The following is an 11,557-nucleotide window of genomic DNA, read 5'->3' on the forward strand; positions in this document are numbered from 1 at the left end:
TTTACTTGTTTTTGTGTGTGTGTGTGGGGGTGTTTGTGTATTTTTTTTAAAAATTTTTTTCTTCATTTCTGTGTATGGTAAATTGCTTACTTTTTAATTTTATATTAGTCTACATATACATAGTTTAACACTGGACCAATGAATGAAGGTATCTGGGAAACTAAGATTCCGTAGCTTTTCCAACCTCTGCTGTGCCTGGTTTCTCCCTTGGCAGCCGCTGCTCGACAGACCGTCTTCGGCCGCGCTATCAAGGCAGCTGAGCTTCGTTGGGGGGATTGCCACCTGCAGAAGATCCTGAGCAGCGACTGCTACGGCGTCTCTTTGAAGAGCGGTGGCGACAAGCTGGGCTTCGACCCCCAAGGCCATCCACTCTGGCTGGGCGATGCCTTCCCCATGGCTTGCGCCCGGGTTGATGCCTTGCGCTCCCACGGCTACCCCCGCGAGGCCTTGCGCCTGGCGGTGGCCGTCGTCAACGCCATGCGCTTGCAGCGGCGTCATCAGCTGGACAGCTACAAGCAGCAGAAGAAAGGCAAGACGGGCAGGCAAAGAAAAGGGGGGGGCGCGTGGGGAGGTCAGTTTAACGGCATCTCCAAGGAAAGGTTTTTGGAGCCTGGGGAACCCCAGATCAGTGGTGGGTTTCAAAAATTGTTCGAACCTACTCTGTGGGTGTGGCCTCCTTTGTGGGAGTGGCTTGCCGCCCATGTGACCGGATGGGAGTGGCTTGCCGCCCATGTGACCGGATTTGAAGATGCCGACGACACTTGTCAGAATCACCTTAAATTGCCTCCCACACAGCACTGGCATGCATAAGAATAGGATGTCAACTTGTTTTTGAAAAGGCATCTTTGGTTTGCGTTAAAACAACTTCAACACACGGAATGTTCTGATTGCACCACAAACGCAGTAGTCATCCTTCCCTTTCACAGAGGCACTGAGTTTTATAAATGGGAGCATGATAGTGTAGAATAATCATATCCAAGGACCAGTGGTGGGTTTCAAAAATTTTTTGGAACCTCTTCTGTAGGTGTGGCCTGCTTTCCGGGTCCACTGGTGGAACCTCTTCTAGCCGGTTCGGTAGATTTGATGAACCGGTTCTACCGAATAGGTGCGAACTGGTAGGAACCCACCTCTGCCCCAGAGCTATCCCTGAATATGTGTGGGTATCTCACTCCAAGGCTGGGCTTCAAAGGGGATGTATAGGCATGACTTGTTTATGTAAAGAAGCAGAGAAGAAAGAACAGCTCCTCGTAGTTCAAAGTGATGGGTGATGAATTTTTCTACTTTAGTTTCATACTTTATTCCTCTAGTGGTCATGGAGGCATTCATGTGGGGTTTCCCCTCCCTCCCCCTTGGCTTTCCAGTGTAGAGAATTGTTTTCAGATGCCAGATCTGGAGCTGGTGAAGTCACAGCGTGTGGATTGACTTCTGAAGACTCATGTTCTCCCTTTTTTTCTCCTCCTCAGAGCTCCTGCACAAAGGCACAACCAGCATTACCAACTTGGAAGGGTGGGTTGGGCACCCCCTGGATCCCATTGGTTGCCTCTGCCGTACCTTTCTGGAGGCCTGTCGAATGGATGACGAGGGGCTCGTCCTGTTTCCAGGTATTGCGGGGCGAACAAGGAGAACAAGTGCGGCAGTGGTGGCTTTCAAAAATTGTTCGAACCTACTCTGTGGGTGTGGCCTCCTTTGTGGGAGTGGCTTGCCGCTCATGTGACCGGATGGGAGTGGCTTGCCGCCCATGTGACCGGATGGGAGTGGCTTGCCGCCCATGTGACCGGATGGGAGTGGCTTGCCGCCCATGTGACCGGATGGGAGTGGCTTGCCGCCCATGTGACCGGATATGAAGATGCCGACGACACTTGTCAGAATCACCTTAAATTGCCTCCCACACAGCACTGGCATGCATAAGAATAGGATGTCAACTTGTTTTTGAAAAGGCATCTTTGGTTTGCGTTAAAACCACTTCAACACACGCAATGTTCTGATTGCACCACAAATGCAGTAGTCATCCTTACCTTTCACAGAGGCACTGAGTTTTATAAATACGAGCATGATAGTGTAGAATAATCATATCCAAGGACCAGTGGTGGGTTTCAAAAAATTTTGGGACCTCTTCTGTAGGTGTGGCCTGCTTTCCGGGTCCACTGGTGGAACCTCTTCTAACCGGTTCGGTAGATTTGACGAACTGGTTCTACCGAATAGATGCGAACTGGTAGGAACCCACCTCTGAAGTACGGGGTTGAAATAGCCAGTCCTTCCCTACAGCTGTGCTCCGTTTATATGGCAGTCATAGCCTATAAACGCCACTCAAATTTTGCAGAGGCCACAATGGTTTACTTATTAAGGGCTGCTTTCACTTGTGGGAAACGGTTCAGAGCTTGCTGGAGTGAGGAAAGGTGATCGTTGTATGGATAAGTGTCATTGTGCACATTGAGGTGCGTCTGCGCAGGAACGCCGTACTTGAATAAGTTCCGGTTTCAGGGAAGAGGATGTCCACATGTCAGGGAAGCTGTGGGTCTATTGCTATCGGTTTCCTGTTCTCCATTCAACTGGACCTACCAATAGGTCTGTTTCTCCTAGTCGGCCTCCTCCGGGTTCCGTCTACCAGCCAATGCCACCTGGCTACTACCCGGGGGAGGGCCTTCTCTGTGGCAGCTCCGGCCCTCTGGAACGAACTCCCCGCAGAGATTCGGACCCTCACCTCTCTCCAGGCCTTCCGAAAAGCCGTCAAAACCTGGCTTTGCCGGCAGGCCTGGGGTTGATGAGTTCCCCTCCCCGCTCGACCTGTGTGGTTGTGTGATTCTTGGCTACTTTAACTATGTGTATTGTGTTCTATGTTCCCCCTTTTCCCCCCTTTGAGTTGTTCGCCGCCCTGAGTCCCTCCCGGAGAAGGGCGGCATACAAATAAAATAAATCTAAATCTAAATCTAAACTGCCCTCTGTTTCCCCCCTCCAGATTCTCCAGCAGAGCCCAAGAAGGCCCTGTATCAGCACATCCCGGTGCCCTCGAGTCCTGGCGAGTCGTATTATATGCTGGCCCTGGAGGTGGCGCTGCTGGGGTTGGGGCAGCAGCGGTCCATGCCAGAGGGCCTTTATGCACAGGATAAGGTGGTGCGCAGTGAGGAGCAATTAATTGGACTTCTGGACGAGATGGAGCTCGACGAGCGGCTGGTTCCTGTGCTTCGCAAGCAAGCGTCCTTGCTGTTGGATGGTTAGTGAAGCAGGCCGAGGCCCCCGTTGCTCATGTATTCTGGAGATGAAATGCCTTGTCTCTAAAGTCAGGGAAGGAGGCACCGGGGGGAAAAGAAGAGTCCTTTCTTTTTCAAAGGAACTGGATAAAATGAGTTTTAGGAGTGAATAAGTTTCCAGAGGTGCGATCCTTTCGCAGACAATTTGAGAATGTTCTCAAAGAGACCGCCTGCTGCCAATTACCTCCCAAAGACCCATTAGATCTCACAGGGTTGGCCTCCTCCGGGTTCCGTCTACCAGCCAATGCCACCTGGCTACTACCCGGGGGAGGGCCTTCTCTGTGGCAGCTCCGGCCCTCTGGAATGAACTCCCCGCAGGGATTCGGACCCTCACCTCTCTCCAGGCCTTCCGAAAAGCCGTCAAAACCTGGCTTTGCCAGCAGGCCTGGGGTTGATGAGTTCCCCTCCCCTCTCGACTTGTATGGCTGTTGTGATTCTTGGTTATTTTAATTACTTGTATTTCGTTTTATGTTCCCCCTTTTCCCCTTTTTGAATTGTTCGCCGCCCTGAGTCCTTCCCGGAGAAGGGCGGCATACAAATAATAAAATTCAATTCAATTCAAATCAAATGGACACAAAAATTGCACCCGGCTCACTAAGAGACAGCATGTTCCTGCTCCCCATATGCATCGGGAGCGCATCTCACCTTGGCTCAGCCTTAAAATGGCAAGCGGTGCTTGTATTCCACTTCTGTCCGCAGGGCCTGGACCTGGTTACTGCAGGGAGATATAAGTGACCGCCTACTGCCACATACCTCCCAGCGGCCAGTAAGATCCCACAAATTGGGCCTCCTTCAGATGCCGTCAGCCAGACAGTGTCGGCTGGCGGGCCCCCGGAGGAGAGCCTTCTCTGTGGCTGCTCCGACTCTTTGGAATCAGCTACCCCCAGAGATCCGGACCTCACCCACTCTCATGGCCTTCAGGAAAGCTGTAAAAACCTGGCTGTCCCGGCAGGCCTGGGGCTGTTGACCTCACTGTTGAGGTCCAGCCCCGATTAGAATGAATGTATGTGATTTTGTGATTTTAAAGTGTCTTTTTCTCTCTCTTTTTTCTCTCTCTTTTTTTTTGTAAGCTGCATGGAGTCCTTCGGGATTGGGCGGCATATAAATTTTGATAATAAATAAATAAGTGGGCCAGGGCCAGATTTTGAAAAGCTAACAGAAAGAAGAGTTTTGGTAGTTGAGGATGTGTTGACTTCTTCCACGAACGTTCTGCACAAGAGGGCTTGTGGGATGCTTTTTCTGTCGGGCTGAGTGTATTCACAGAACGGCGGGGGAGTATTGGTAGGTCACAACCAATGTCAACAGGTCCATCGTCTGCTTAAGGGCTACTCGTCCCCTTGGCCGATTGCTGTCCTCCTATGGCCCAGGGCTCTGTTTGAATGCTTTGAGTTGCATCGTAGTACCGTCGATGTTCATCATCTACATATCTGTTTCTCCTAGGAGGGCCTTTCAGTGGATTTGGCGAGGTGGTGTTCCGCGAGAGTGTTCCCATGCATACTTTTGCCCGCTACCTCTTCACTGCCATGCTGCCCTATGACCCCGAGTTGGCTTACCGTTTGGCATTGAGAGCCATGAGGTACTCATATCCCCTTATCCTGCCGTGCTCTCCTTTCCTCCACTTTTCTTCCTCCATATTTACCACTTTGCTATGCCTTCCGGGTGCGATTCAAGGTACTAATTATGCGTGGCACGACAAAACCGCGGTCCACTAAAGCGCGCCCGATTAAAGCGCGTCGCTGACGTCATCAGCAGCGCGACAACAGCAACCGCTGAGAAAAAAGGGCGCTTTAAAAAGCGCTTTGAAAGCAAGCCTTCAAGTTAAGGTAAGGGTTAGGTTTAGGGTTAGGGTTAGGTTAAGGGTTAGGGTTAGGTTTAGCGCTAGGTTAAGGGTTAGGATTAGGTTTAGTGTAAGGTTAAGGGTTAGGTTTAGGGTTAGGTTTAGGTTTAGGTTAAGGGTTAGGTTTAGGGTTAGGTTTAGGGTTAGGTTTCGGGGGGGTTAGGTTTAGGTTTAGGGGTTAATTTTAGCTTTAGCGCTCACAGCGTGCTTTTTTCGTCGCGCTGTGATGACGTCAGGTACGCGGTTTCGTCGAGCGCGCTTTAGTCGAACGCGGTTTTGTGGTGGAATCCTAATTATGACCTTTGAAGCGCTTAGGCCTAGGGTACCTGCGAGACCACCTACTGCCACTGGTAGCCTCCCACTGTCCAGTGCGATCCCACAGAGTTGGCCTCCTCAGGGTGCCGTCGGCCAGACAGTGTCGGCTAGCCACCCCCAGGGGGAGAGCCTTCTCTGTGGGAGCCCCTTCCCTCTGGAATGAGCTGCCCCCGGAGCTTCGTATAATCCCCGATCTCCGGTCCTTCCGACGCGCCTTAAAAAGTTGGCTTTTCCAGCAAGCCAGCCTGGCCTGAACAAAAGAAATCAAAGTATTGATTACTGCTAATTTTAATTTGAATTCTTTAAAAAAAAAAGTGTCATTGTTAATTTTAATTGGATTTGGGGATATCCTATTTAATTTCTTTTTAACTTTTGTAGTATGTGTTTCTTTTAATGTTGTACGCCGCCCTGAGTCCTTTGGGAGAAGGACAGCATATAAATCCAATAAACCAAACCAACCAAAACTAACCTTCACCCACTATAGGCCTTCTTCCTCCAGACTGCTATTTCCAGCTTCTGCTCAATGTTGCAGATCAGCTGGCTTGGCAAAGCATTCCTTCTGTGGGACTCTATCCTGGGTCGGATTCCCATTCCCTTCTCGTTAACCGTTTTGTCCATGGAGATTATCTTTCCCTTTCTGAGGCCTGCTCATTCCATCCGTTGTGGCGCAGTGGTTAGGGTGCAGCACTGCAGGCCACTTCAGCTGACTGTTATCTGCAGTTCAGCGGTTCTAATCTCACCAGCTCAGGGTTGACTCAGCCTTCCATCCTTCCGCGGTGGGTGAAATGAGGACCCAGACTGTGGGGGGCGATATGCTGACTCTGTAAACCGCTTGGAGAGGGCTGAAAGCGGTATATAAGTCTAACTGCTATTGCTATTGGTTGATTTCTAGAACGGTGACAGCGTAACTTGTCTCCGTCCCATTCTCCGTAGGCTTCCCGTGTTGGAGACGGTGTTACCAGCCAATGACATCCTGCACCAGAATCCCCTGGACTCCATGATGGCCAATCGCTTCCCCCGCTGGTTTACCTTGGGTCACCTTGAGACTCGACAGTGCGAGCTAGCCTCCGCTATGCTTACAGCTGCTAAAGGTAGATCCCGTCCTGGTGGGGAGGTCAGAAGTCAGAGGTCTATGGCTACCGGCCTCTTCCCTTCCGAAAGCAGAAAGGGCTTGTTCCTCAGAATGGTCAGTTGGAAGATGGGGGGGTGGGGGGCGGGGCAATCTACAGCTCCAAGTCAGGCGTCTCTCATACGGTGGTCTTTTTATTACGACTCCCTGCAGGTGACCCCAACTGGCTGCGCATGGTCCTGGGCTCCATCCAGCAGAATATCCATTCCCCGGCCTTGCTGTTCAAACTGGCCCAGGATGCCTGCAAGACTGCCACGCCAGCCAACACTCCTCCAGATACCACCTTGCTTAACATCTCTCTGGAGCTTGGCCTGCAGGTGAGGGTACATCTGAGCAAAATTGTGCCTCTGATTCTTCGGGAGGGGTTCCCTAGGGCAGAGGTGGGTTCCTGCCAGTTCGCACCTATTCGGTAGAACCGGTTCGTCAAATCTACCGAACCCACCAGTGGACCCGGAAAGCAGGCCACACCTACAGAAGAGGTTCCAAACAATTTTGAAACCCACCACTCACTCACTCACTCACTCACTCACTCACTCACTCACTCACTCTCTCTCTCACTCTCTCTCTCTCTCTCTCTCACACACACACACACACACACACACACACAGACTCACACAGAGAGAGAAAGAAAGGAAGAAAGAAAGAAATAAAAAAAGGAAAAATTTTTGAAACCCACCACACACACATACACACACACAGAGACTCACACAGAGAGAGAAAGAGAAAGAAAGGAAGAAATAAATAAAGAAAAAAAGAAAAAAAGAAAAAGTGAGAGATGAAAGAAAAAAAGGAAAAAGGGACAGAGAGACAAAAGGAAGGAGAGAAAGAAAGAAAGAAAAGAAAGAAAGAAAGAAAGAAAACACATGGCCGGCAAGCCACTCCCACCAGGTCACATGGCCGGCAAGCCACTCCCACAGTAGGCCACACCCACAGAGTAGGTTCAAAAATTTTTTGAAACCCACTACTGCCACACACACACACACAGACTCACACAGAGAAAGAGAAAGAGAAAGAAAGGAAGAAAAAATAAAGAAAAAAAGAAAAAAAGAAAGAAAAAGTGAGAGAGAGATGAAAGAAATAAAGGAAAAAGGGACAGAGAGACGAAGGAGAGAGAGAGAGAGAGGAAGAAAGAAAGAAGAAAGAAAGAAAAAGAAAGAAAGAAAGAAAGAAAGAAAATACATGGCCGACAAGCCACTCCCACCAGGTCACATGGCCAGCAAGCCACTCCCACAAAGGAGGCCACACCCACAGAGTAGGTTCGAAAAATTTTTGAAACCCACCACTGCCCTAGGGCTACTTTGGTGTTGGCAGAGGAAGATAGTAGACCAAAACATCTGGAGGTCACATTTGAGGAAAGCTGCAATAGAGGATCTGTAATAAAAAAACCTTAATCTGTAAGTCTAAGAACCATTTTTTGATCTGACATGGTTCATTAATACATTCTCTTTGATATAGCAATAAGGCCTCTTAAGGTCTTTGTTCTTAATGGCTCTTGGCTTCTGCCTCGTGGTAAGTAACGGTTATTGAAAAGAATTCCTGGTAGTTTGTCCTTCGCTGTGTTTTTCCTGGGAGTTTCCAGTTCTTCTGTGTTGATGTACGTGCTCGACACTCAGATGAAGCACAGGGTTTCAGCCTGTCTTCCACTTGGCAGCAGAGACACCGTTTTTTACCAGGCGATGCGTGGAAAAATAGCAATTTATTCATTCACTTCTGCTTCCAGATGATACCTTAGAACGGTTTTTCACCTTAGAGCAGAAGGGACTGCATGGTGTGTAGCCGTGGTGGGTTTCAAAATGTTTAGAACCTATTCTGTAGGTGTAGCCTGTTTTCTGGGAGTGGCTTGGTGGTCATGTGACCGGGTGGGCGCGGCCAGCTTGGAAAATGTGGTGAGACTCACTTAACAATGCTCTTGCTTAGCAATCAAAATTTTGGGCTCAATTGTGGTTATAGGTTCTCTTTCTCTTTCCTTCTCTCTCTCTCTCTTTCCTTCCTTCCTTTTGTCTCTCTCCCCCTCTTCTCTCTCTTCCACTTCCTTTTTCTTTTTTTTCTCTTTCTATCTTTGTCTCTCTTTTTTCTCTCCCTCTCCCTCCATTCCTTCCTTCCTTTCTTGTGTGTATCTCTTCCTTTCCTGTGTGTATGTCTCCCCTTTCCTTCCTTCCTTCCTTCCTTCCTTCCTTCCTTCCTTCCTTCCTTCCTTCCTTCCTTCCTTCCTTCCTTCCTTCCTTCCTTTTGGAACACGAACCGGTTCTGGCATACTGGTGCGAACCGGGAGAAACCCACCCGTGGTGTGTAGCACCCCCCCCCCCCACCAATATATTTTGTTTTTTTTCTTTATCACTTCACCCATTTTCCACTGCTTCTCCCCTAGGTGATGCGTATGACGCTCAACACCATGACCTGGCGACGCAGGGAAATGGTTCGCTGGTTGGTCAGCTGTGCCACTGAGATAGGTGAGTAAAACAGACTACTGGATGTATGCTCCTCGTAGATTGTTCTAAGGTTTCCCAGAATTTAGGAGGGGTGCTTGCCTCCATGAGAGTCCCACGCTGGTTTTGCGTTTTCCCCCTTTGGAATGTGTGGAGTACTTGGTGATTTTGTGGCTAACCCGAGCCACAAAAAGAGCCGAGGTGGCGCAGTGGTTAGGGTGCAGTACTGCAGGCCACTTCAGCTGACTGTTATCTGCAGTTCAGCGGTTCTAATCTCACCGGCTCAAGGTTGACTCAGCCTTCCATCCTTCCGAGGTGGGTGAAATGAGGACCCGGATTGTTGTTGGGGGCAATATGCTGACTCTGTAAACCGCTTAGAGAGGGCTGAAAGCCCTATGAAGCGGTATATAAGTCTAACTGCTATTGCTAACCCCAGTTTCTCCCCCCACTACTTTCCCTGCTCTTAGGAGTCCAGGCCCTGATGAATATTATGCAGAATTGGTACACGCTCTTCACACCTATCGAGGCTACAACTATCGTGGCAGTGACCGGGACCACACATGCCACATTGCTAAGGCTGAGCCTGGGTTCAGGGCAACGGGATGAGCTGTGCAGTTGTGCCCGGACACTGGCGTTGCAATGCGCCATGAAGGACCCGCAAAACTGTGCCTTGCCAGCCCTGACCCTATGTGAGAAGAACCACGCGGCCTTCGAGGCAGCCTACCAGATTGTGCTAGATTCCGCAGCCTCAGCTGGCATGGGCCACTCCCACCTGTTCACCATCGCCCGGTATATGGAGCACCGTGGGCTGCCTGTTCGTGCCTACAAGCTGGCTACCTTGGCCTTCTCGCACCTCAACATTGCTTTCAACCAGGACACCCACCCAGCGCTCAACGACGTCCTGTGGGCCTGCTCCCTCAGCCAGTCCCTGGGGAAGAACGAGTTGGCGGCCATCGTCCCGCTCGTCATTAAGAGCGTGCAGTGCGCCCCCATGCTCTCCGACATCTTGCACCGTTGGAGCCTTCCTCCCCCAGGTCTCGCTTCGATGGGCGGAGGGCGCCGTGGGGCAGGCGGCACGGGTACCGGCGGGAAGCTCTTCGCCATGGACAAGGCCCCCCTCTGTCAGCTGCTGGAGGCCGCCATGGCGGCTTACATCAGCACCACCCACTCGCGCCTGACCCACATCAGCCCACGGCACTACGGCGAATTCATTGAGTTCCTGGGGAAAGCCCGCGAAACTTTCCTGATGGCCCACGAAGGGCACCTACGCTTCAGCCAGTTCCTTGACAACCTCAAACAAACTTACAAGGGCAAGAAGAAGCTTATGTTGCTCGTTCGAGAACGGTTTGGCTAGGGGGGAAACATGCTTTGACTAAGGGGGAGCAACCGGAGGGACATTTCTCCCCCTTGATCAGAAGCACTTTGGCTCGGGGGGGGGGGGGGGCGGGGCAGAAAGACCAGTTTTCCTTGGAGCACAAGTGTCCTGAACCCGTGGCCAGGCAGCGCCTGGGGTTTGCTCCCCACCTTCAGGAACTCTTTTGCCTGCGTGCACGCTCCTCCCATCCCCGGAAGGAGACCTGAGCCGATAGGGGATGGGCTTCAGGCCGGAGCCTCAGAAGTGAGGGAGGGGATGGGGCGGTGTGCCTGCATCTCTGTAGCTGGGCACAAGCTCTTGTGAAAAGCTCTCTCTAGTTCAGTGTTTCTCAACCTTGGCAACTTGAAGATGTCCGGACTTCAACTCCTAGAATTCCCCAGCCAGCGAATGTGCTTAGGACAGTGTTTCTCAACCTTGGCAACTTGAAGATGTCCGGACTTCAACTCTCAGAATTCCCCAGCCAGCGAATGCTGGCTGGGGAATTCTGGGAGTTGAAGTCCGGACATCTTCAAGTTGCCAAGGTTGAGAAACACTGTCCTAACCACTGCTGGGGAATTCTGGGAGTTGAAGTCCGGGCATCTTCAAGTTGCCAAGGTTGAGAAACACGGCTCTAGTCAGTAAGTGCAGGAAGGATCTGAGCCTGAACTTCTTGTTATAAGATTGCCGATTTCAGTATTAACTTTGTAGGAAGGGAGGAGTTATTCCCCCGCCTTGGTTGTTGAAGGCTCTGGACTTAGCACGGTCTTGGCAGATGGTGGGCATGAAAGAGCCGTGAAATTTCACAGCTGCTGATCTTATATTTCAAATGCAGTCAGGGTGGAGGTTTGCAAGTTAGAGGGAGATAGATAGGATCGTACCTCCCATTTTTCTAGTTAAAATCCCCCAAAGCTTTTCTCTCTTCTCTCTCTCTCTTCTCTGTGGTCCACACCTCCGTGTACCTGAAGGAACCATCTCTGCTTGCTTAGAAGAAGCTGGGAGCCTAGAAATAGAACGGGGATGTGAGCTCAGCCCCCCCCCGCACCGATGGCTTTTTGCACCCCTAGCATTCAAGCAGCTGGTACAAAATCCTTCCTGTCTTTAAGAATTTCCTCAGACAAGACTAGCGAGCTGATGTTATTTCCCGCCGGGAGAATCAGCAACAGAGTTAATATTACACTGCTTGCACAAATAAGGGTACATTCTTAAGGTTTACCTGGTGGGATTCTACAAAGGAGGGTAGACTAGATG

General features: G+C 50.6%; 1 protein-coding gene across 1 annotated transcript in view; it reads left to right on the forward strand.

The window, feature by feature from the left end:
- ZSWIM4 (zinc finger SWIM-type containing 4) overlaps nucleotides 1-10,385 on the forward strand; it is a 51,153-nt gene extending 40,768 nt beyond the window's left edge. Inside the window, exons 7-14 of the mRNA XM_087710974.1 lie at nucleotides 215-529; nucleotides 1,464-1,601; nucleotides 2,957-3,211; nucleotides 4,689-4,824; nucleotides 6,334-6,491; nucleotides 6,683-6,846; nucleotides 8,898-8,979; nucleotides 9,423-10,385. Of these exons, the coding sequence (XP_087567100.1) occupies nucleotides 215-529; nucleotides 1,464-1,601; nucleotides 2,957-3,211; nucleotides 4,689-4,824; nucleotides 6,334-6,491; nucleotides 6,683-6,846; nucleotides 8,898-8,979; nucleotides 9,423-10,309 (2,135 nt within the window). The 3' untranslated portion in view covers nucleotides 10,310-10,385. The remainder of the gene's footprint in view (nucleotides 1-214; nucleotides 530-1,463; nucleotides 1,602-2,956; nucleotides 3,212-4,688; nucleotides 4,825-6,333; nucleotides 6,492-6,682; nucleotides 6,847-8,897; nucleotides 8,980-9,422) is intronic.
- Nucleotides 10,386-11,557: the final 1,172 nt, after the last annotated feature.

The sequence above is a fragment of the Thamnophis sirtalis genome, unplaced genomic scaffold (assembly GCF_051295495.1).
Source record: "Thamnophis sirtalis isolate CommonGarterSnake01/CBP01778 unplaced genomic scaffold, rThaSir2_p1.2 scaffold_3, whole genome shotgun sequence".
NCBI lineage: Eukaryota > Metazoa > Chordata > Lepidosauria > Squamata > Natricidae > Thamnophis > Thamnophis sirtalis.